The sequence below is a fragment of the Rattus rattus genome, chromosome 2 (genome assembly GCF_011064425.1).
Source record: "Rattus rattus isolate New Zealand chromosome 2, Rrattus_CSIRO_v1, whole genome shotgun sequence".
Classification (NCBI taxonomy): domain Eukaryota; kingdom Metazoa; phylum Chordata; class Mammalia; order Rodentia; family Muridae; genus Rattus; species Rattus rattus.
The window spans coordinates 197,693,094-197,717,992 of record NC_046155.1 but is presented as its reverse complement, the minus strand read 5'-3'; the positions used below and the strand labels follow the sequence as shown (position 1 = coordinate 197,717,992).

General features: G+C 42.7%; 1 protein-coding gene across 1 annotated transcript in view; it reads right to left on the bottom strand.

The window, feature by feature from the left end:
* Positions 1–1,372: 1,372 nt before the first annotated feature.
* LOC116893526 (nesprin-1-like) overlaps positions 1,373–24,899 on the bottom strand; it is a 136,239-nt gene continuing 112,712 nt past the window's right edge. The window contains 17 exon segments of the mRNA XM_032895251.1: positions 1,373–1,424; positions 1,426–1,545; positions 1,547–1,596; positions 2,572–2,631; positions 2,633–2,709; positions 2,712–2,763; positions 5,377–5,394; positions 5,396–5,505; positions 5,734–5,780; positions 5,782–5,879; positions 5,881–5,922; positions 9,308–9,479; positions 10,757–10,780; positions 10,782–10,936; positions 12,061–12,191; positions 12,194–12,225; positions 23,180–23,346. Coding sequence (XP_032751142.1) covers positions 1,373–1,424; positions 1,426–1,545; positions 1,547–1,596; positions 2,572–2,631; positions 2,633–2,709; positions 2,712–2,763; positions 5,377–5,394; positions 5,396–5,505; positions 5,734–5,780; positions 5,782–5,879; positions 5,881–5,922; positions 9,308–9,479; positions 10,757–10,780; positions 10,782–10,936; positions 12,061–12,191; positions 12,194–12,225; positions 23,180–23,346 — 1,407 coding nt within the window.

The following is a 24,899-nucleotide window of genomic DNA, read 5'->3' as shown; positions in this document are numbered from 1 at the left end:
ATGAATGCAAATTTAAAGTCTTGGTAGCCACATTACAATAGTCATAAACAAGTGGACTGGTTTAATGTTAAAATGCCGCATGTAATTGGCACAAATAGCACTAAGAGTTTGTGTTCGGCCTTTGTACCATGTCTTGTAAAGTGGCCCGTGCATGTAAGGGCACTTTCTGTCTAGGATCAACCATGGTTAGGGCAGTCCTACTTCTTCGCTTTCTATACGTGTGGCTGAAGACCCACGTGATACCTGGTATTGGACTCGCGTCTCAGACTATCTGCATCCTTTGGTTGTCTTCTGCAAGGTCCTCTATTCCCAGTCTCCCCCTCACTAAACGTGACACTGTTTGTTGTTAAATTTTCTTCCTGTTTCTCTCAGAGGTGCTTTATTGCATCATTTCCCCTGTACTCAGAGAATTCAGGTTATGCAGAAGCCTACCTATACCTAGACCCATGCGTCTACTTCTAAACAATGGTTTTAGAATAGAGGGTTCTATAGATATTTCAAAATGAGGATGATTACAGCAGGTCTGTTTTCCCCCCATTTCACAACTCGCCTCCCTCATCTCTTTGCATGCCATGTATTCTCTCAGCTAGGGGCCTTCATCTTCCCACTTAGAAGCTGATCCGAGGTCATTTCCACCTCTTTCCAATCATCTGGTGTGTGGGAGCAGGGGGAGGTTTGTCCTCATGATGTATCATCACCTTCCTGGAGCTGTTTTTCCCAATTCAGGCTTATAGATAATTATCTATGCTCTGTAAATAACTTCATCCGAGAACCTTCTCATTTCAATCTATGTTCTACCAAACATGGTGTGTATAGGAAGATAAGCCAAAGAAAATAGACATCGGTCCTTCTCTCCCTTTAATCTTCCAGTGGATCCCTATACCCTTCAGGGTAAGGGCCAAACTCCTCTCCATGGTGGACTGGTCCTTCAAGGCCAGATCCTACTCATCTTTCCTTCTTCCATTCTCGCCTCTATACTTTTCCTTTAATTTATTCTTGACAAACTTCAGATGACCCAAAGCACCAAGGTTGATCACCCGGCAAGGGTTCCTTCTCTCCTCCTTCCTCTGCTCACTACCCATGTTCACCTCATGGACTCAGCATCACCCTTCTAGTCTCACACAAAGTCTCTGCCTAGCCCTGGGACAGGTGCCCTATTCGTCCTGTGTGGAAAACTGCGCGCCCATACAATGCTTATAACTTTCAAAATATATGAGTCAGATATCGATGTGTCCTCCATGGATTCCCAACTGGGAAGTTTCTCTCCTACCTGACAATCCAACTTGGCTCCCTGAGGTAGAACTCCTTGTCCTCTCTGCTTCTTCATCTTCTGAAAGCCCAGAGTTGAGGATGCTGACTCAGGTCTCGAAACTCAGGTCTCATCGTGGTCCCATTCCAGAGGATGGAGTCCCACGCTGGCTGGTATCTCTCCCTGACCGCTCACTCCGGAGGGGCTGAGGAAGGGGAGAGGGAGGGGGATTGGAAGAAGGCTGTGGGAGGGCATGCCATCTTCAGAGGTCCTGCCAGTGTAGGTCTGAAAGGCCATGGAGTCTTGAGATCTGGCTCTCTCGGTCCACGGTCATGGTCATCTGGTAGCTAAAAGAAGTCACAACTCTGTTACCGCCAAGGAAGGTCTGCCTCTTACTGCCAAACAGGTAAGACCATCAATAAATGCCAGCATCCTACTGACACATGGGGTCAACCTTATGGCAAATACAGAACTTTCCTGATTGCTTTGAAACTCCTATGTATTCATCTATTTCAGTGTGTCAGTCACAGTAACCTGAGAATATTATTAAAACCTCCTCAAGGACCATTATAGGAAATTTAATAGTATTATATTAAAAAACCAACAAAGTATATAAATAATGGACCAAGTAGCGTCTCCAATTCAACAGGCACACGATATGGCACATTATACTTTTGAGTCTACATGCTAGACATAAAACATGTTTTTAATCTCAGGGAAATTCCCAAGTGTTTGGATAACAACAACTCGCTGTTGATGAGATGAAAATTAATGAGGGGCCAGTAGGAAAAAAAGAACAGAAGGGAGTGATTCATTTCAAAACATTACCTCACAAGCTGAGCAATTGCTCAACACTTCCCTCTCATTTCTTCTCGAAGCTACACCTCATATCCCATAGAAAAGATCTACCAGTTTTTTGCCTGGGTGTGTGGAAATACATGATCCTCAACAAGTGAACAAAACAGCTGTCCCTACAAGATGGTGATATGAATAAATCCATTTTAAAAGTTTAGGGCAAACTGGGTGAGGGAGGTAAGAGCCTTGTCAAAGGGTTATAGATAAGCGGAATCAAAGCGTGCAACAAACCCAGATGTTTCCTCTGGACTCTGGACTGGTGACTATTCTACTAATCCCACATAGCCAATTCTCTCCAGTCATGTGAGGGGGTAAAGGGCGTGGATGGGGAGGAACTGCTATAGAAAGAATGGAAGGATAGGGGCTTATGGACAGGAAACTGGGAAAGGGAATAACATTCAGAAATGTAAATGAAGAAATATCTAATAAAAAAAAAAAAGAAAGAAAAAAAAGCAAGTGCTACTTACAGGCAAGCGGATCAGTTTCTTGTGGTATCTTTCCACCGTCCGAACCTCCTGGCGATGGCGTCCGGAGTTCATCCAGCTCCTCCTCGATGACAACGGCATCCAATTGGCGCAAGCTCTTCTCTATCAGCTGCTCTCCTGGGCAATGATCTGCTCCGATCTGCATGGTTCAGTAGAGATCTCCTGTTGGAAAACCTAAGGTGCAAGAGCAATGTGAATGTTACATCTCAAAAACAATGTCATAAGGTACCGTTTCTCTCAGTGTCAGAAAGACAACACGGGGATACTGACTTATTGTAAACAAAAGACCAAGACAAGGACCAGGCAGTTGTTTTCTAAAGTAAAAGGTCACGTTAAAACGGAATAAGTCAGATATGGGCCTTTGGTGATAAAATTTACTACAGTATGGGTGGAGATAACAGAGAAAGTGAGTGACCATCATGGCATTAATAGTGCTGGTGACTCCTGGTAAAATATATGATGAAAAAATATATGATGCTTACGTAATATATGCCATCCCATGTGTCACATGTGTACAGGAAGGGGGCACAGATTCTCATGTGATTCTTTGGTTGTTTTGTAACATAAGCATCAAAACATAAAAATATACTGATTTGAAAAGCAAGGGATGGGAAGATTATTCTATAAGGGGTCTATATGATTTCAAAGACAGATATCATGGGGACAAGTTTCAAGTGACAGATGTTCATTCAGTCAAGAATAAGTCCTGGAATAGTTTAAATTGCCACTAATGAGAAAGACTGTAAGGAAAAATGGAGGATAGTAATGCTTTCAAAATTCTTTCAGAATCTCAAAATTCAAAATACAATTGGTGGAAACATCTTGTTGAAGTGTTGGAATACTGATTTGCTTGTGAGTTGCTGAGACAGTTGTGTAGGGAGGGGCAGGGAGAAGCACTGGGCAGAACTTTAGAGTTTATGATTTTGGTTTATTCCATCTTTTTTTTTTTTTTTGTAACCCCAATTTATTCCATCTGTAATATAATAAAAAGGTAATTTCTTTTGTTTCATCATAAAACAAAAGTTTTTGGGCATTGTCTTAGATACTGCGGTTTCTAGCGTTGTGGGAGAGAAATCATGACCAAGAGTTATTCTTATAAAATAAAGCATTTAACTTGGGGCTTGTTTACAGTTTTAGGCTTAGTCAATATCATTATAGCCCAGGGAGTGTGGTTGACACACATGGTGCTGGAGCAATGGCTAAGAAGCTATATACTCTGATCTGCAGGTCAAGAGAAAGCCTGGGTCTGGTGGGGCTTTTGAAACCTCAAAGGCCACCCACAGTGACACTTTCTCCAACAAATACACCCTAGTCCAACAAGGGCAGACATTCTAATCCTTCTAGTCCTTTCAAACAGTTTTGCTTCCTGATGAAGTATTCAAATATATGAGCCTATGGGCCAGTCTTACTCAAACTACACGGGTACTGTAAGTATTCCTAAAAAAGGAAACAAAAACAACAAACAAAAAACACAACAGTAGTAGGTATTACAGGAGATGATTAAGTAGTATAGTTTATACATGCCTTATGATATCCTGGGTTCAATTCTCAGCACAAGCAAATAAATAAATAAATAAATAAATAAAATAAATAAATGCATACATACATATACGTTTTTTTTTTGAGACAGAGTCTCATGTAGCATACCAGTCTCAAACCTGATATATGACAAATATAATCTTGAACTCCTGATCCCCTGCCTGTAAGTCCCAAGTGCTGGGATTACAGAAATTATACATCACGTTACCATCTATTTATTAGTGTTTTTTGCTCCTTTGAAGCAGGACACTCACAGTATAGTCCATGCTAAACTGGAACTCACTCTCAAGAAAACTTCCTGTCTTCCCTCTCCACAGTGCTGCAAGGCCTATGATCCTCCACCCATCAGATTCTCTGGAGATATGTGTCGAGAAACTGTCTGGATCATGATTAAGTTTACCGCTCCTTTTTTTTGCACATCTTTCTATGAAGGTCTCTAGCTACACTGAGTCTCAATTGTACAGTGAATGATGTAGCCTTTACAATCAACCAACCTCCAAAAATGTGGACTGTGTGGCATGGAAATCCCGAAGAAGCGTAGCATTGTGAGCCAGCAAAATGGCTCAACAGGTCAAGGTGTTTGCCACCAGGATGGGGACAGATGGGGACTTTTTACTCCTGGGACCCACATAATGGAAGGAGAGAACCAACCATAAACTGGTCTCTGACACCCAGTGAACACAGCCACATATGGACTTCCCTGACTCCCTGCATACAAACAATAAAGGAAGTGTTTTTTCAAAATAAAAGCACATAGAAGGTTGTACCTTCTTCCCCCTGAAACTAGAACCACCTAAATTCTCTATAGATCTTGGACATAAGTAATCTGTTAAGCAACAATGACAACAGAAATCCCTAACAACGACAACCAAGCTGATATTTTTTTAAGTTTTATGTTAATTGTGGATTAGAGACATTTAAAAGATTTCAACATTACCCGTATAAGTGGCTCACACCTTTAATCCGCACGTGGGAGGCAGAAGCGGGCAGATATCTTGGTTCAAGGCCTGGCTGGTCTGCAGAGTAAGTTCAGGACACTCAGGGCTACAGGGAAGAGACTCTGTCTCAGAAATTAAAAAATCAAAATAAACCAAAATTCCACATATTTAGTATCTTTGGTTATTTTCCTGTTCACTAAGAACTAAGTTTCAAGGCTGCGCTACTCAGCTCTACAAAAAAAATCTGCGAACCCTCTCCTTTCCAGCATTCTTCCATACTGATAGTTTGCAGAAATAACTGACTCATTACCTTGAGTTGCTTTATTTTAAGCTTGAACATGGCATTCAGAAAATGTTACGATATTGGTGAGCTGCAAATCCATCTCCGTGAGCCGAACCAGAAATGCTGTCCGTGCTGTCTCAAACTCCTCACGCTGGCCTAATGAAATGCTGGGAGGAGGAAATGGCATTCACTGTCATGATCCTGCACGCACCTGGCCCAACCAATTCTAACCTGGGAAGTCAACACCTCACAAGCATGGAGCACCCTAAGCTGTCCTCATATCCTTGCCCCTCCATCTCCTCCTGCCATTTCCAACTTCCACTGTCCCTAAGAACATGTCTCCCTCGCCAGGGTTTTATCCTCTAGTCCCTAGAATTATGTGACAAGGATTAATCAGAACCTTGAGCCTGCCAAGATGGGAGGTGACCCTTCTGTAAGGACGTCCATCTCTGGTTGCCCCCCCATGGGCCCATCTGCCTGAGGCTGCAGGCGGAGTCTGTGCAGTTCTCTCCTGGCCCCAGGCACCGTGCCCTGTTTGTTGATGAGCTCTAGCTGGGTCAGGCTCTCGTGGACCTGCAGCCACCAAAGCCTGAAGCCACAGGGAAGTGAATCAGTGGGGAGAGATCCCTTGAGGTCATAACTCAAAGGTTATTACATCTCTTGGTTTCATGCACAGCCAGGGGCACAGAACCAGACCCAGCAGATGGACCAAAGAGCCAGCAAGAAATCCACAGAACGGAATGATTGTAGTTATAAATAAATACATAGAAAAGCAAAATGTATGCATATATACTGTATATTGGTAATGTACACACAAGCATCCACATATAGGTGTGTGCATACATACATAATATAGCTTTAAAATGATGGTTAAATAAGCCAAGTGTGGAGGTACAAATCTGTAATCCCAGGACTCTGGAAGCAGCAACATGCAGCATCAGAGGCATCAGAATCAAGTTCAAAGGTTGTCCTAGGCTACCTAGGGAACTGAAAGCCAGTCTGGGCTGTTGGGGGTTGGTCTGGTGCTGCTATATATTCAAATACTAAATTCTGTACCCCAAGATCTGGCTGCCTCACTCTGTATGAGTGAATTCCCATGTACACTGGACCATCAGCACGTGTCTGAGTAAATGCCCCCCAGAACAGACTGCCGGACAGAAATGACTGGACAGACTCAAACAGAAAGTATTTGGGAAGCAGAGTTGGGGAAGTAGCCAGTTTAGCCATTAGAAAATTAGATGAGGGGACATGTTCCAGTAATCGTGCAAAGCTAAATGAATAAATCCACAGGTTGGAGGCTGGTCATATCTATATTAATAACTGATAGCTTATTAAAATCCATTTTTACCCTGGGATAGATGAATCCCTGTCTTGAAAAACAAAAAGAAACACATAAAATAAATAATAACTGGGAAGCAAATCTTCCCTAAGAAATCACTACAGAACATATACATGTGTTTACATGTTAGATCAAAAAATGTTCTCAAGATTTCCATATCCATACTGAGAAACAATATGTAAAATGGCACTGTGCATTTTATAGAATATGTAATTTCTTCAAAATGCAGAAATCACCTCAATTCTGGTGTCCATTAGGAATCAAACTAAAACCATCTTTGGCAGAAGTGCCTCTAATGTAAGCCTTAACCCTGCTTTTAAGAAAATCAGTTTAGTATAAAAAACATAAGTAACTTTCCATTTTAACAACAGCAACAACAAAAGACACTGCAGTTTGAAGAAGGGCCTTTCTTCTCTGCTGATGAACTGGTCAGCTTTTCATAAAGGATGCCAGACTTGTTATCCTGGCACAGTGCATGGATGCTCTGCTCTTGAGGACACGACATAGAGTGGAAATTGTACAGATGCTAGCACTTCCTTCTATCCCCACTGCAGGGCCCAGCACTAACCAACCAAACACCCACACAAATAAACACAGCTTCACTCTAAACACACGCACCAGGCTTTGTGGCTGACTTGATCCCACACCCCAACCCAAATGTTAAGAATGGTTCACTTAAATTTTTTTTCTGAGCATCTCACGCTTCAGTGCTGTTTGGATCTTCACACTGCTCACAGGCTGGCACCCCTGCTCTAGCAATGATTCACCTTCTAAGAGCTGCTTTCAGAACACCCATCCCCACGGAAATTAGGCCTCAGTTCTAAAGAAATTAGGGAGGTGCAGAAAGGAGGTTCAACTTCGTTGTTGGTTGCATCAGAACATGGATCTACCCACCCTGAAGGAATTTTAGCCGCAGGGGCTGGCATCTAGCATGCCCAATGTCCTTCAGACATTTATGTGACTGAATGAATGATCCTTAGGCAGAACTTTTTGTTCTGTGACATTTTCTGTCTGCAAAAATTAAGTTTTAAGACTAATGATACTTGGTAGAAATCAATTATTTCAGTGCTGGCCATCTGAGTCCAAAATAGCATCAAATGATCCATACAATCTGCTTTGTATTATAAGCCAATTATGAGAGGTTTAACCTTTACAAAACAGAGCACTACAAGGCATAGGACAGGTTACTTCCACCAGCACTGGGTGACCTGGATTCCCTTGACAGTTGCGGTGGCTTTTTGCTGAAAACATTTTTTAAAAAGATATTATTTAATTATTTTATATATATATGATGAGCAGCTGTCTTCAGACACACACCAGAAGAGGTGCTAGTTCCCATTACAGATGGTTGTAGGCCGCGATGTATTGTGAGAATTGACCTCAGAACATCTAGAAGGCAGTATGCTCTTAACCCCGAGCCATCTTTCCAGACTCTACATTTTCTTAGGAATTTAGTGGTCTAGTTTCAGGGTCATTCAGAATCACTTATTCCATGCATCAAGCACTATTATGAGAGGTTCTCCATCAAGTTCAGACTCCTGAGAAGAAAACTTTTACACAGGCATTTTCACTTGTCACAGGAGAAAAGGTGAGTCATTTATGGGTTTAGGTCTAGCTTCATTTATAAATGTCTTGAGGAGAGCTGAGGAAAATGTACCAGTGGGGCACAGGAAAGGACTATTTAGAACATGTCAGGACCATTTACAATGAGTTCACAGGCATGCATGTGTTATCAGTGTGTGTATAGAATGGTTTGTTCTATCTACACCAATGTCTGTGGGAAAATCAGTTACCCAATGGTTGGGGTTCAGGTTGTCACAGAGCTACAGAGTGGACTTGAGCTTGTGAAGGCAAGGGGCCTTTTACAAAGTGATTTAATGATTCCTTCCTAAGAAATTAATTGTTGCCATTTTCATCTCTTGGTAATTTAAAAGCCTCGTGGCTCAAGGACAATATTAGTCTCTTCTGCTCCTATTAGATTTTCTCTCCCTAGGGCCTCCACTCTTGTGTATTTTGTTAATTTGATTCTTTGAAACTTCCATGTAGCAACATGATTTTCTCTCCCTGCCTCAATCCCCCTGTGTCTCACCTTCCTGTCTTTGGCTTTCCCATAATGTGAAAGAACTGAGAGAATACATTTTAAAGGTAGATTTTCATATTATAAAAAGAATCATATTTCAATCTTAGAAGACATAGATGAAGAATTCTGAAATAAGAATAATGCAAGGGCTTGGGAGAGAATTAGGAACCTTGTTTTTCAGGAGGTTATTTTCCTTCCCCTCTCCTTTCTTTGCTATTTTTCCTCATTCAGACAAGTTAGCCCATTTGCTAAATCAATTTGGGATCCTCCTGTCCCAACCTCCTGAGTGCTGGGATTGTGAGAATCTGCTGCTACTGTGTTTGGCTGATGTTTTTATTTTTATTACCATCTTATTTGTAATTCTGATAATCCTCAAATAAAATCACTACCGTTCTTTGTCTCTCACAGAGGCTACCCGTGGCTACAAAACCATTTGCCAATATTCAGGCAGATATTAACATGTAGCACATTAGTCAGTTCATGCTCTGTGGCACCAGCTACCAACTGGCTAGTCTCACCTTTACAATGAGCAGCTGAACATTTGGCAGCATAATCACCTCAAACTTCTTCAGCTCCTCCTTGCAGCTGTATAGCACCCCCAGAAGAACTGGGAATGCAATAATCCTTTCTGAAGAATCTCCAGCCAGTCTTCAAAGGCGAGAATAGTCATCAGTCCAGAAACTTCTTTACAGTCGCCATGTCTCTTCAATTCTGCGAAGCAGAAAGATGGAAGAGCGCGGCACGTATTACTAAGAGGGCTGTGGATGTTCAGAACTCCCTGTCTGATATACCCTCAGTGGGATTAAGAGTGCCCGGACAAGCAACTGCTGTGCAAAACAATAACAACTTTGACCAAACCCTTGGGGAAAGAGACGACAACTGTGGGAGCTAAAATAAAACAGCTGTTGGTTTTCAAAAGATGCCCTTGCAGCTTTCAATTTAAAATTAGTCCAAACCAGATATTAAAATGCATTTCGCGAACAGCCCTGGTGTGCTGCAGTTAGAAACCCTACGTGTAAACACTGCTTTTGAACCAATGCATTAAATAAAGTTAGAAGTTGGAATCTCCTTTAAGGCCAGCGTCAGACTCAGGTGATTTAAGTTGATGACGGAGTAATGGCGTGGAGCTTTTAGGACTGGCCAAAGATCAGTATGGTTTTTTGTGCTTTGGGTCCCAAAAGTTCAGGCCATTGAGTTTTGCCATTGGCATTTTTGAAGAGCTTAAAAAAGTTTTTATTATTTAATCAATAGTACAGAAACCAATAGGTTTCATTGGAATGTCATTTTTGGCAGCAATATTGCCCAAGGGTTTTCTACTTCTCCCCCATGGCCCTCTCTCATTTCCCTCTCCTCTTGCTGTCTCCCTTCTCTCCTAAATACTTCCTCCTCCATTGCCCCTTCCCCATTCTCCCTCCCCCACACTCCATCCCCATTCCTCCTCCCTCTCAACCCTCCCCATCTCTTTCTTCTAGAGTCCTTCCTCCTCTTAGTGCCCTTGTGACTTTAATGTCCCTATGTTTAAACATATGTATATCACCTATACATTTAAATCTAGATTTCTAAATCTAGACCCAGGGACGTGAAATATTTTGTCTCTTTTGAGTGTGGATTATTTCATGTAATAACATGAAGAGTAGAATTTAATTTAATTACAGTTACCTATCTGTGACAACAGATTCAATAAAGTCATACTTATTTCGCAAGGGAAAATTTAAATTTTTCTATGTAATATTTAAGCTGTTGGTTCCAATATAAATTGGCTTTTTATACTTAGATTACTTTATGCCTATTTATATGCAATTATATGTAGATAGTGATGATTTGGGGAGGTCCAGGCTATTTCTGGACTTTTTAACCAATGGAAAACAGTAAACAGTAGATACAGTGGGTGGAAAAATGGATGGAGCGTTTCGGGTTGGGGGCGTTGTTTGTTGGTATGTGTTTGTTGTTCTTTGGTTTGGTCTGCTGACTTCCCCATCCCAGCTCACTTGAGTCTCCTCTCCATGGACATGGCAGATGTTCCTCCACCGCCGGTCCAGGTTTCGTGTGGCTGCTGGATTGGGAGTCCTCATGTCGGTGGCGCAGGCGTCTGATCATGCAGCAGGACCTCCACACGAGTTGAGGACAGGCGGCGCCTGTGCTGTGTTCTCAATGTCTCTCTGCAGCCCCTGCAGGGGATTGAAGGTGCTTACTGTGAAAGCCTGCGGATGTGGATAGGGGCTCTGTGCCAGCTCAGACTGATCTGTGACGCTGCCATGCCCAGCAGTGGTTCATTTTCCTGAGTGAGTGTTTCCCAAGACTTGTTTAATGACATCCTGGAAGCTCAAGGGCAATCTAAGGAGATGGATCTGGAAAAAAGCCCATGCAAGATTTGCAAAACACAAACTGAAAGATAAAAATGGACTGCACTGGGGGCTGGAGAGATGACTCAGCAGTTTAGAATGCCAACTGCTTCAGCCGAGGGCCACAGTTCAAAGACCCATTACCTGTATTGAGAGGTTCACAGATCCCCAGAAACTAGCTCCACGGGACCCCCATGCCACTTCTGACCTTGTCTATATCTGTGAACATACACACACACACACACACACACACACACACACACACACACACACACACACACCACTACACAAAAGAGTAAAACTGGCTTAGTAATGAATGGTAAAAAATAGATCCTGGGGTGGGCTGTAGGAATGGTTCAACCGAAAGAATGCGTGTCACACCAATGTGATAACCTGACTTGAATGCCCAGAAGCATGTACACCCAGATGTTATAGGTAGCATGCATTATAATTCCTAGAGCTAAGACAAGATGGGAGGCAGAAACAGGAGCATTTCCAGAAGCCTGTGGCTGGCTAACCTGGTGGACACAGTAGTAAGCAACAAGAGGCCCGTGTGGAAACAAAATAAGAAGTGAGGACCAACCCTCACATGTATGCTATAGTGCACACATGCCTGGGTGTACACACACACACACACACACACACACACACACACACACAACACACACACGGGGTGGGGGAGGAGACAGGGGGAGGGGGGAGGGGAGGAGAGGAGAGACAAAGAGACAGAGAGACAGAATCTTGCCTGGACTCTACTGATACATCACACACTGTTCCAATGGATTAGTCAATTCAGTGTGCATGCGTCTATGAGCATCTCCCACCTCAGAACTGGATATTTAAGTTAGATCTGCAAGCACACAGGACAATAGTGCAAGTACTGTGGCTTAAGAAACTGAGGTTCTGGTCAAGAGAACATGGGCCACATGGCATAGCAATCTCCATCCTACCTGCTGCTCACTCAGTTTCTTCTGTATTTCTTCAGAGTTACAAGAATGCGAGACTATGGGCTTTGGCCAGCTCTGACTCCATATTAGGCCAGCCAAATCCTCCAGACTGCCCATGTTCTTATCCATGCTGCACAGCCACCAGGGGTCTCCTTGAGCTTCTTCACCCTGCGGGCAGAGAATTGGTGAGATGGTGAAAGGCGTTGATCATGTTACCCCTCAGATGCAGAAGTGAGTGCGCCCTAAAGCCAAATTGCATTGGCCCTTCCCGCCTCTCAGCTCCTTACTGGCAGTGTGACTCTGCTGGGTGTCTTGTTTCCTCATTATATAGAATGGGACTCTCTTTATAGACTACGAGGATCAATGATGTTTAAACAACAGTCGCGCTCAGTGAAGGAGAACATTCAGCAACTATTCACAACTATTATGTGCAATGCTATGGTAAGTATTACAGCAACCCCACAGCTTTCCAGGGGACTCAGTCCTGCAAATAATCTGATTATATCGGAAGGAAGCAAGAGGAGGAACACCCGTGAGAAACAGTCTGGCAGGGTGACTTGGCGTGCCCTCACAGAAACGTACAGAAATGCAGTTCTAAGTTCTACACATGAGGGAGGAGATTATACTGCTGATTAAATTATTAGTAGAGAATGGAAGCAGTGTGTGGGTGTTGGTTGAGAAGACATTTTTAAATTTCTCTTTTTAAAAATTATTAGTTTTTTTATTTATTTACATTTCAAATGTTATCCCACTTCCTGTTTCCTCAAAACCCCTATGCCCACCCAACCCCTGCCTTACTGCCCTAGCATTCCAGAAATGAAAGAGGGGAGTAGGGAGATGGCTCAGTCAGCCACCTGACCTGAGTTCTGATCCTTAGCACCACAGAAAAAATGAAGTAAAAATTGTGTCCTGCTCAAATCCCAGTGTTACACAGAGTTCTCTGGACACAGGCACACACACACACACACACACACACACACACACACACACACACACACACACCTCTTACACAGAGTTCTTTTGGACACAGGCACACACACACACATACACACTCTTACACAGAGTTCTCTGGACACATGCATGCACACATGCACACATGCATGCACACACTCAGACATGTGCACATCCACACACACACATGTACATGTGTACATACAACAGAGTTTTTTTTTAAGAAAGTAAAAGACTAAGAAAGTATAATGTTGACCAGAGAGATAGGATGCTCAAAATGAGAATCAGTTGATTTGAACAGGTATTTATCCCAGGTTTGTCTCTCATCTGTCCTATGGAGTCTGACCCTCCAGGGATAAGGCTACAATGCTAGCATTTTAAACAAATGTGGTTCTTCCAAAGGCCGACATTGGGAACCACTGCTGTGCTATACAGCATTGTAAACAATCTGCAAAGAACTGAAGGGAGGATCCTATGTTTAACAGAATTCAGGCTGTCTAGGATGCCTACAGTAAGGAGCTGTAGTTGATTTAAAGGGGGTTATTTAGTTACACTGATGTGCCTATGTAAGTTTCTGTCCACTATGTGCATGTAGGAGTTAGAGGTGGTTGTGTGCTGCCCTATGTGGGTGCTAAGAATCAAACCCAGGTCCTCTGGAAGAACTGGAAGTGTTCTCAACCACTGAGACAGTCAGTCAGTCAGTCTCTCTCTCTCTCTCTCTCTCTCTCTCTCTCTCTCTCTCTCTCTCTCTCTCTCTCGTCTCATTCTTTATTCTTCTCTCATATATAATACCCTGACCACAGTTTCCCCCTCCCCCATACCTCCCAGTTCTCCAACTCCAACAATCCCCCTCTCTCTCATATCCACTTTTCCTTCATTCCCCTTCAGAAAAGAGCAGGCCTCCCAGGGCTATGAAGGGAACACAGCCTAAAGAGTTGTAAGAAGACTACACACAAGCTCATAACAAGGCTGGAAGAGGCAACTTAGGGAGAGACAAAGGGTCCCAAGAGCAATAGTCAGGGAGCCCCCACTCCCACTGTAAGGTTTATCACAAGAATACCTCGTTATTAGACCAGAGCATACATGCAGAGCACCTAGCTCGGACCCAAATGGGCTCTACAATGGCCATAAAGACACTTGGTCAACTATGTTCAGAGCAGTTTTACTAATAATAGTCAGAAACTGGAGAGACAACTTAGATGTCCCTCTACTGAAGAATGGATAAAGAAAATGTGGTGTATTTATTACTCACTGGAATATTACTGAGCTGTCAAAAAAAAAAGTCACCATGAAATTTTCAGGCAAATGGATAGAAGTAGAAAAAAATCATTCTGAGTGAGGTAACCCAGACCCAGAAAGACAAACATGCTATATACTCATTTATAAGTGGATATTAGCTGTAAAGTAACAAACAATTATACTGTGTTCCACAGATCCTGGGGCCATCTCTTTTTAGTCCTGGTAATTAATGACTTGAAAGAAGTAGGCACTAAGGATGAGGACACAAGCCATGGAAATTCTAGAAGAATCTATTTTAAAAAACATGTAAACAAACATAGTTCCTCATGGGAAATAACTGTATGACATACTTAGATGGAGAAGAAGAATCCAATACAGAGGAAAAGGAGGAACAGTAGACAGATGCTATAAATATCAGCAAGGATGTAGAGGAGAAGCCAAGGGCATCTATTGGGATAGTTCTGAATGAACTTCCTCCTGGTGGGTGGGGTATGAGCAGGAGGTTGGGGTGGGAAGGGCCATTTTAACTTCATATTTGTCATATAATAAGAATTGATTAGGAGTTCCTATCCCTGTTTAGGCTCTGGCCTGAATGACTGTATATAGACTACTCCCCAAACTTTATATATATAAAGTTCAGTTCTCTGCACAGACCACCTCCTGGTTCAGGAAACATGGGGAATTTACAGGAACTGCTCTTCCTATAAGTAATAAATAACCGGATAAAGAAAGTGCTTCAATGTCAAAGTGGCCCCACTGAAAAACGTATCTTCTTGAAAAAAAGAAATGTCAAGAGCCACATGCTGTCTAAGACTATGGGATGCTAGGGATTTAAAAGCAGACCTTCAATAGAACGTTCTGTGATTCACAGCTTACACTTGGATGCCCCATCTCTATGACACCGTCGTGCTAAGTAAGTTGCTGTCAAGGTGGAGTATCGAATCACCCCCAAGGTGCTCTCCGCCTACGTGCTGCAGCTCTTGGCTCCTTCCACACCCACCTCAAGATTCCTCAGGCCAGAAGTCACTGCTCTGAGGAAACATTTCATCATTAAGGTATTTCATTTTAGAATATTGATTTATTTTTAGTTCCTTAAGATGGATGGAAGTCATCATTTCCACCGTCACAGTGTCAACAAATCAGAGTGCTTGTCTCAAATGAAGCTAATCCTGATGGTACAGTTACATCTTTTGGGACGATTCCCAAATCTCAACCTCACACGCGTATTCTTAAAAGGATTTCTACCCTGCTCTGGGCATCCTTCAGTTGCCTGTAGCTTTTTGTCTAGAGCTAGAGTGCCAGAAGATTTTTCCTTTTCCATGTTTGCATGTCCACTGGTCTCATCTTTGTTTGGGTCTCGTTTAAGGATAAACCCCCAACCTCAACTGGTTATTCAATACTGAGTAGTTAGTCCTGAAATCATATACATATGTGTAACAGTATATTGACTGAGCAGGCTGTATTGTATTTAGGAATATATACCTGTGTGTGTGTGTGTGTGTGTGTGTGTGTGTGCAGTTAAAGAAAAAACATGAATTTGAAACAGAGCAAGGAAAATACATGTGAGGGGATAAGACAGAGGAAAGAAGGGAAATTATGTAATTATGTTTTCATTTTTTTAAAAAAGTGAATAAATAGTATTTTTTAAAAAGGTGGTCAGCTATACATGTTTGCTTCCATAGGTGCATGTGATTGATTACAAGTATTTGGTGATAATATCTATACACAATAACATTTTATCTTTTTTTTTCTTTTTTTTTTTTTCTGGAGTTGGGGACCGAACCCAGGGCCTTGTGCTCGCTAGGCAAGCGCTCTACCACTGAGCTAAAACCCCAATCCAACATTTTATCTCTTAAAAGCACTCTCAGGTTGGGTATCTTAGAAAAAAAAATTTGGGGGGGAAAGTATGATTTTTAAGAAAAATTTATGTCTATATTGCTAATCTACTCTGTTGATAAAGAGTAACCATGTGTTACATTGCTTATCAAAACTTAAAATTTTACTCAATATAAGACATCCTTAATTAGTTTTATAGGCAGAAGTCAAGATTGGTGCTTGAGCATTTCATGGTACTGTGTTTGAATGTTCCCAAGAACTTTGAAAAATCATTCCTGCATGCTTCAGTCATTCATAAGACAAAATTTCCTTGGGTAGTTAAGGAATGACATCTTTATAATGGCTACTGATGGTGGTCTCAGGAAAAGCAATGAGTGACCACCGTTTGGATCTAGAATTTAACATAATGCAGTGGTCCCTCTTGGGCAGGGCTGAAGAATGACACATGGCACCAAGAAGTCTGTCCTGTAGGGACCCTGGAAGAATGTCCTCCCTCCCCTCTCATGTGACTAGCTTTATGCGTTGCTGAACCCAATGAATCCAATTGTCCATTCACGTGAATACTACCACACAAAGGAGTGCATGCATATACGTTCACAGATGTGATCAAATGATCCAGAGCACAAAGGATGTGAGTAACGCATACTCTACCAGGCCTGCAGAGTTAGTGGAAGGACTCAGATCCTGTAAAACTCTGAATGAGGTCCAAGGCAGTGTGGTTAGTATGCAGTGTCCTAAGGGCACCATGACATGGAAATGCTCATTCATATAGTCCATTAGGGACAACTTCCTCTTTCAAGCTAATACAAATTTAGTAAAGTCAATGGGTGAGCGCTTAAGTGCTTGTCCTTTATAAGTTTCAGGAAAAGTATATTTTTTCACAAATTGCGTAATGCATTATATGTATATTGGAGGGAGCAGAGGCGAACATGAAGAAAGTGGACTGCAACACCTCATTTATTTGTAATAGCTTATTAAATCTGGTATTTTCAGACATTGTTCTTGCACAGAAGAAATATCTCATTTTTTCCTCCATTATTTCTATGAAAGAAATCTTTAATATATCAGAATATTTACTTATTCACTTACTTATTGTGAGAAACTAAGCAGTTTGGGCGGCATTCCTTGGGATGGCATCCAGGTTTTTAATAGATGCCTATACCTGATAGGCATATGCAGGATTTAACAAGCCATGATTAATTGGTAAATCCTCAAGCTTATGTGTGCCCTTTGGGTCCAAAGCGTATCTCAGGCTCTTAACCTTCTTGAGAATGGCTGTACTATTGAATCTAACTATCCATTCATATTAATTCTACCACACAAATGAGAACATGTATATGTGTAATTATAGACATACTTATTATATTAATATATCTAATATCATATATACATATATACACATACACTTTCCTTCAAATAATTAGTATGTCCACAAACCAAAACAAAATAGATTCAGAGTCTAAATATAGTTGGATCAAAATTGCTATTAGGAACTACAACCCACCTATGAGAATCTATGCAAGAGTGAGACAATACAAGAAAAAACATTACCAAACCTTACGAGAAAAACCCGTTATCCTGTGGAAAGAACTCTGACTCCTAACCACAAGGGTGCTATTGTGACGCTACATGAAGTAAATCACAAGCTCAATATTTACACTGTACAATAGCTAACGTCTTTAGACCTAAATTATAGCATCTGCATATTTTATAAGACTTGAAGGCCTGAATGGCTCAAGGGGACTGACCAACACAAACAAAGCAAATGTTTTTCTCAGAAAAAAATCCTCCTCCACATGTCTGAAACATGCTTTTATTTACTCTAGAGAAAGCTTTCGGCTGCAAAGCTGTAAACAGGCTCTAGCCAACTTTCAGTTTGGTCCAAAGCCACCCGTTAGCTAGCAGGTGGTGGCCTTGCTGAATCTTTTTCTCAATCTCCTGTCTTGGCCTCTCGACTGGAGCCATTTTCTTTGCATGATGCATTTGGTCCCGACACAACTGTAATACTAACCTCTTGCACATGCCCAGAAGAGAAACAAGAAAACAAACCAACGAAGAGGCCTTTGGAGTTCATGGCCTACATTCTCCTGGTGCTACTCACGTCTATTTAATGTCAACATGAAACATTCCAGATTGAAAAGAGCCTAGTGTCTGTCCCATGAGCCCCACGTAAGTCTAAAGCTATGCCCAATCAAGAAGATGCCTGCCTGGAGACATCGCAGTCACAGTCTGGGAGATCTGCGTCCACACTGCCGTCCTCTGCCATCCTCAGGGCACGCAAGTCCTCTGCCACCACCATGAAGCTGCCACTTGCAAAAGTCCGGCTCTGCAGAGCAAAAGGCTCAGTCCTTCCCGGGCAAGGAGAGTTTCTCCCCTCGTCTAGGCCAGAAGGATGGAAATGCTCTTGGCGGACAAATGGTGCTGGTTGTCTGTCTGTTAACATGACACGGGGCAGTCACAAGTGGTCATGTTTCTAAATAAAACCCACATTCATGAGCATGTGCCAGGCTTGATCTCCTGGAATGTAGGCCACGAGGGTAAGAAGGGAGAAGCTCAGTGTAATCTGCCAGGCAGAGCAGGTTACAGGTCTAAAGAAAGGGTCCTGGAGACAGTGACGGCTGTAGACACAGGCGATCGGCTTTTCCTGTTTGCTGCTGTCTATTGCCAGCAAAGCTACTTGGAAAAGACCAACGAGTTGTATGGGAAAGTATCAGCAAGACCTCCACAGACGCTGCAGATCGCAGCAGCAAACAGAAGCAGATTCTCCTCTCCCGGTCAGTCTGCCAGCTCAGTGGTATGAGTAAAGAGGTTTAAGGGGTTGCTGGGGAAGAGGGGCAGGATTCTCTGTGGAAAATCATCTGACGTCCCCTTTTAACAGACTATCTGAGCAAGGGGAATAATGAGGAAATATTTACTTCCTCTTAATGGAACTTTGACCTCTGTCCATTTAAAAATAATGATGAAAAGCAGTCAAAATTAACATTATTTTAAGGCTTTTTTAAAAAAGTTTCTTTGATGGGATTTAAGAGACTTTATTTTGTGAATTTGGGGAATTTTCAAAGTTTTTTTGCATGAACATACAACAAATATGAAAACTACACAGAGTATGGGCTGGTGATGTGGCTTAGTTGACAGGGTACTTTCTTAGCGTTCGTGAAACCTTGAGTTTGGTCCTAAGCAACACATAAATTGGACGTGGTGGCATGTGTCCATCGTCTCAACACTGAGGAAGGGGGAGGCAAGAGGATCAGAAATTCAAGGTCATTCTTGATAACATACAGAGTTCAAGGCTAGCCTAGATAAATGAGTTGGGCCAGTGAGACGGCTTAGCAGGTGAAGCCAGCAGCCAAGCCTTTGATGGTCCGAGTTCCACTCCTGAGAGAAGAGACCTCACCCTTGCAAGTTGTCTTCTAAATTCCACAGGTAGGGTGTGTCATTACCCTGCCCCACACTACACAGAGTATAAAAGTAAAAAGTAGAATTGATTTTAAAAAACCTCCAGAGGTATGTACCAAACTCTGTTCTGTTTGGTGAATCCACATTTTTGCTGGGAAGGAGGGGAGTCAGGAGTGGGACTAAGGGCAGAGTGGAATAATATTGCTGGCTGTGCGGAGCTGAAAACAGGTGCGGAGGAAGTTCATCAAGCCTGAGCGCAGTAAACAAGGAAACAGGAGGCAACCGTGTTAGAGGCTTCTAGGGGAGGGGGACTAAATCCAGCATGGCCTTACACTTGTGGACAATAGGCCTATGATCTGCTCTAATCCTAAAGGCGGTACTTAGAAATGGATACTAGGGGCTGGAGAGATGGCTCAATGGTTAAGAACACTGGCTGCTCTTCCAGAGGTCCTGAGCTCAACCATCTGTAATAAGATCTGATGCCCTCTTCTGGTGTGTCTGAAGACAGCTACAGTGTACTCATATTCATTAAATAAATAATATAAAAAATTAAAAATAAAATAAAGAAATGGATGCTACAACTATACAAGAGTTTCCCCCAGGATTCATTGGCATGATGCGATTTTCAGTGGTGGACTTCTGAGACTACAGTGTAAAGTGCCCATGTCTTACCAACATACAGCTAGCTGACTCAAGTTTGTTTATATATCTTTTGGGATAGTAAAAGAAAAAAAAAAGACAATATCTACAAAACTCTTACCTGAAAAACCATACAAATGTATAGATATGACTTTGAGGGAAAAAGTCACCCTCTGTGTAACGTTAGCTGACAGCTGAGCAGACACTAAGCCAGCTGCCTACAACTGCACTGTGTTAAAGCTGATCGGAAATATTTTTGGCATAGTGTATCTTCCCTCTCCATATCATTACGACACTGAGATTCATGAGAGAACTTTAACCGGTTTAATGGAATTATATGGACATGCACATCCATGAGTCAGAATCTAACACACACTCCTAGAAATCCCCAGGGTGGTGACCCAGTGGGAGGTCTCTCTGCAAAGGGCCTTTAGAGCACACGAGGTTTCAATTTCTGCTTCTGAAATAAGATTTTTATTATCATCTTGGTGACTGCGATTCGAGACTAAGCACCACATTGGGATTCTGAACCACTGTGCATTTCAGCTGTAGGGCTAATTCCAGGGGGGAGGTGTATTTCCTTGCCAGTATGTCCCTGAGCAAGGAGCTCACTGTGCTTTGCTCAATTTCTTTCCCTGTATGCACTGCCACCATACACTCTGGGGAGGAGGCCTTCCCTTCCTGCAGGCATTCACTCTCTGGGCTCACCAGTCTTTGTGACTCTCCAGGATCCTGTACAGGCTACTCAATCCACCCACCACTGAGCCACACCAGTGACTGTTCCCAGGGTTGTGATACACAGTGAGTAAACAAACATCACCTTTTAGCATCTACATCCCAGGTGATGGAAGGAGTACCTACGCCATGTTGGTTTCTCTGTTACAGTAAAATAAGCACAGGCATCTTTGAGTCATACCCACACCTGAGTTGATGTCCCAGCATTCATGCTCTCCCTTTATGGCTTCCAGTCCTTTTTATTCACATAGCCTGTCTACAGAATAAATGGAATACAGTCTGCCTCTCCAACACAAGGCATAATTATGGTCACTGTTGTGGCTGAGCAGGAAGTTCTGGTGATGAAGTGGGTTATTTTTGTGAATGGGCAGAGTGACAGCAGTCAGCCACCCTCTCACAACCAGCTACATAAACATCTAATAGGGATGTGCTCGCTCTTTTCCCTCTACTACAGATAAGAGCGCCCTCTACAAATATCAACGGGGTAGATTTTCTTTCTTCTCCATAGCTGTTGGAATACCCATGAAGAAGCATCTCTTGTTTGTATACCACTCTCTTCTCTCTCCCTAAATTCACTGGAAGCTAATGAAAGTGTCATTCATGGGAACAGCAGGATTGTGGTGTTGTTACCCATAGAAACTCAGGAAAAGGGAGTTAGGTAGTTCATTACCTTTAGCTCCATGGTTCCCAACCTGTGGGTCGTGAACCCTTTGGAAAACCTTTATCTCAAAAACATTTACATTATGATTCATAATGGCAGCAGGATTACAGTTATGCAGTAGCAGCACAAAAAATAATTTCATGGTTGGGGGTTACTACAATCCAAGGAACTGTGTTAAAGGGTAGAAGCATTGGGAAGGCTGAGAACTGTTGTCATGGTTTGAATATGCTCTGCCCAGCAAGCGGCACTATTGGGAGGTGTAGCACTGTTGGATTAGGTGTGTTACTGTGGATGTGGGCTTTAAGACCCTCATCTTAGCTACCTGGAAGTCAGTCTTCTACTAGCAGCCTTCAAATGAAAATGTAGAACTCTCAGCTCCTCCTGCACCATGCCTGCCCGGATGCTGCCATGTTCCCACCTTGATGATAGTGGACTGAACCTCTGAACCTGTAAGCCAGCCCCAATTAAATGTTGTCCTTATAAGAGTTGCCTCGGTCATGGTGTCTGCTCACAGTAGTAAAGCCCTAAGACAATTACTACATTGGGAAAGCTAAGAACTACTTTAGCTGAAATGAATGAGAACAAACAGGAATTAACATTCCTCCTGCAGACCTGACCCTGACTTCCCTTACTCCTCTCTCCATCCCCTCTCTAGAGAGCCAGGAGAATGAATGGATATCTACAGCTGTACTCAGAGAAAGGGAGATCTCTAGGAAGTCCCAGAGACCTGGAATTGGGGGAAGCTCTCAGAAGTCAATATGGGTGACCTTAGCTGAGACTCACGGTGGGGATATGGAACCTAAAGAAGTCACATCCTGTAGCCTTGCAGGACCCCTAGTAGAAGGATAAGGACGCCAACCCACCCACAGAACTTGACACAAAATTTGCCAAAAAGAAATACAGGGACAAAGATGAAGCAGAGACTGGAGGAATGGGCAACCAATAAGCAGCCCAACTGGAGGCCCAGTGCACAGGCAAGCACCTATCCCCGACACTAATGATACTGTTATACTTGCGGACAGGAGCCTAGCATAACTGTCCTCTGAGAGGCTCCATCCACCAGCTGCCTGAAACAGATGGAGATACGCACAGCAAAACATGGATGGAGCTCTGGGACTTTTATGGAAGAGTTGGTGGAAGGATTGAAGGCAATGGAGGGGTAGGAACTCCACAGGAAGACATACAGAGTCAACTAACCTAAACCCTTGGGGGTTTTCAAAGACTGAGCCACCAACCAAAGAGCATACACTAGCTAGACTGAGACCCCTTTACATGTATAGCAGAAGGGCAGCTCAGTCTCCCAACAACTGGAGCGGGGAGAGGGAGTGCTGTTCCTAACACTGTTGCCTGTCTGTGGATCCTGGCCCCCTAACTGGGCTGCCTTGTCTGGCCTCAGAGGGAGAGAATGTGCCTAGCCCTGCAGAGACTTGATGTGCCAGGGCATGGGATACCTAAGGGTAGGGGAATTCCCTCTTACAAAAGAAGGGAGAGGGACTGGAAGGAGGGATTCTATGAGGGGGCTGGGGGCAGCAATTGGGATATAAAAATTAATTAATTAATTAATTAAAAATAGAAAACAAAAAACAAAAACAAACAAAACAAACATATAAATAAGTAAAACCATCTTCCCCCTGCAGGCTTCCTACTGTACCTAGTCCATCTTACCTAGCCGCCATGAGATCCAGAAGATGCTGCCACCTGTCATTCACTTTGCTGAGTTTGTACTGAATCTCAGAGGCTTTGCTCTCGTGGCTGGCTTTAGCGAGCCGTTCTCCCATTTGCTGGAGTTGGATTTTGTTCTCTTGGGCCACAGCAATTTCCTCTTGATAATCCTGCATAATAAAAGCAATCACAGAGGTCAGAGGGCATGTTCCTAATGCATTCATCTGGCACCTCTAGAAATGCGCTAATTACAACTTTTACTGTTTGGATAGAGTTTGGGCCCCAGGAACCGTGTGCGAGCATCAGTTCATGTGTGCAAGAATTAATATTGCCTATTGCTCCTGGTCACGTGGAGTCCGGAGTCAGTTATCACACAGATTTTCTGAAGGAACTGCAAAGCAGTTTCTATTTACTTTAAAGGGCACCAGGTTGGTGTGATGGCATATGGCTAGAACCCCAGCACTCGAGACGTAGAGGCAGGAAAATCATGAGTTCAAGATCTTTCTCAGGTACACAGTGAGTTTGAGACTATCCTGGGATGCACAAGTCCCTTTCTCAAATAAAACCAAAGATATATAGATAATAAAAAGAAAGTGTGGATCAGTGGAGTGACTTGAGGGTAAGTGGCGTCCCTAGCACTAATGGAGACTGGAGTTTTAAGCTCTGGCACTACAAAAAAAGAGAAACAAACCAAACACAATAAAGGAATCTACATAGACACAAGAGCCTTGACTTGGAAGAGTTAACATTGGAAGATCATACTGCTGCAATCACTAAGCAGCATACATATGATTTGTAGCATACATAGAATCGATGGGGAAATGAATAGCTAATACCAGGCCTAAGAGACACAGGCACACATATGCATGCATATCTATGACATCACCATATGTGTATATACATGAATGTGTGATATGTGCTTACTTATGTGCATCTAGTCAGCTATGAAGACTTTATTCATATTATGTTAGCCATGGTATTTGTGCAGAATACTTTGAGTTCCTTTATTTTAGAGGCATCATCTGCCATGCATGATGGCAAGTTAGTAGGGTCTCACACCTTGGCTTATTCAGTTTCTGTGGTAGCCCCTCCTAAAAACCAGTTAGCGATAACAGGTATGTTATGTGGTCTGTTTGTGGGGAAGAGAGGTTAAACCATAAGACAGATCCAGTTTTAGGATTAACTTTGTACCTTTGTTACACAGCAGATAGAATCTCAGGAAAACAATAAATAAGGGAAAATGTCTCCTCAGGTCAAACATAAATGTGAAGCCCAGAGTTTGGATTCCCTAGAACCCATGTAACAGCAAACCTTGCATGTAATTCCTAGGTGCCAAGGAAGAAACAGGATCTCTACAGACAAGTGGCTAGCTGAATATATGAGCTATGGGTATTGTAGAATAACTGACCACACTGTGAACCCTGAGATTATGTTATTTATTAAAGAAAAATACCTGTTTCTAGTTGTGGTGTGGGTTACCCTTAATGCACATCTTTAATCACAAACAACGAAGGTAAAGTTAGTTTGTAAAAGGAAGCAGCCATGTTTGAAAGTGATGTCTAACTGAGTGCCAGGCAAAATGATGAGTCAGAGAAAGATTTGACAGAATAGGATATGCTCAACTCTCATGAGAACAGAGAAGAAAGGGAAGCTACTTGAGGGGCCATGAAGACAGGAAAGAGGGCAGTTTACCAGGACGGTTTTACAGAGACAGGTTGTAGAG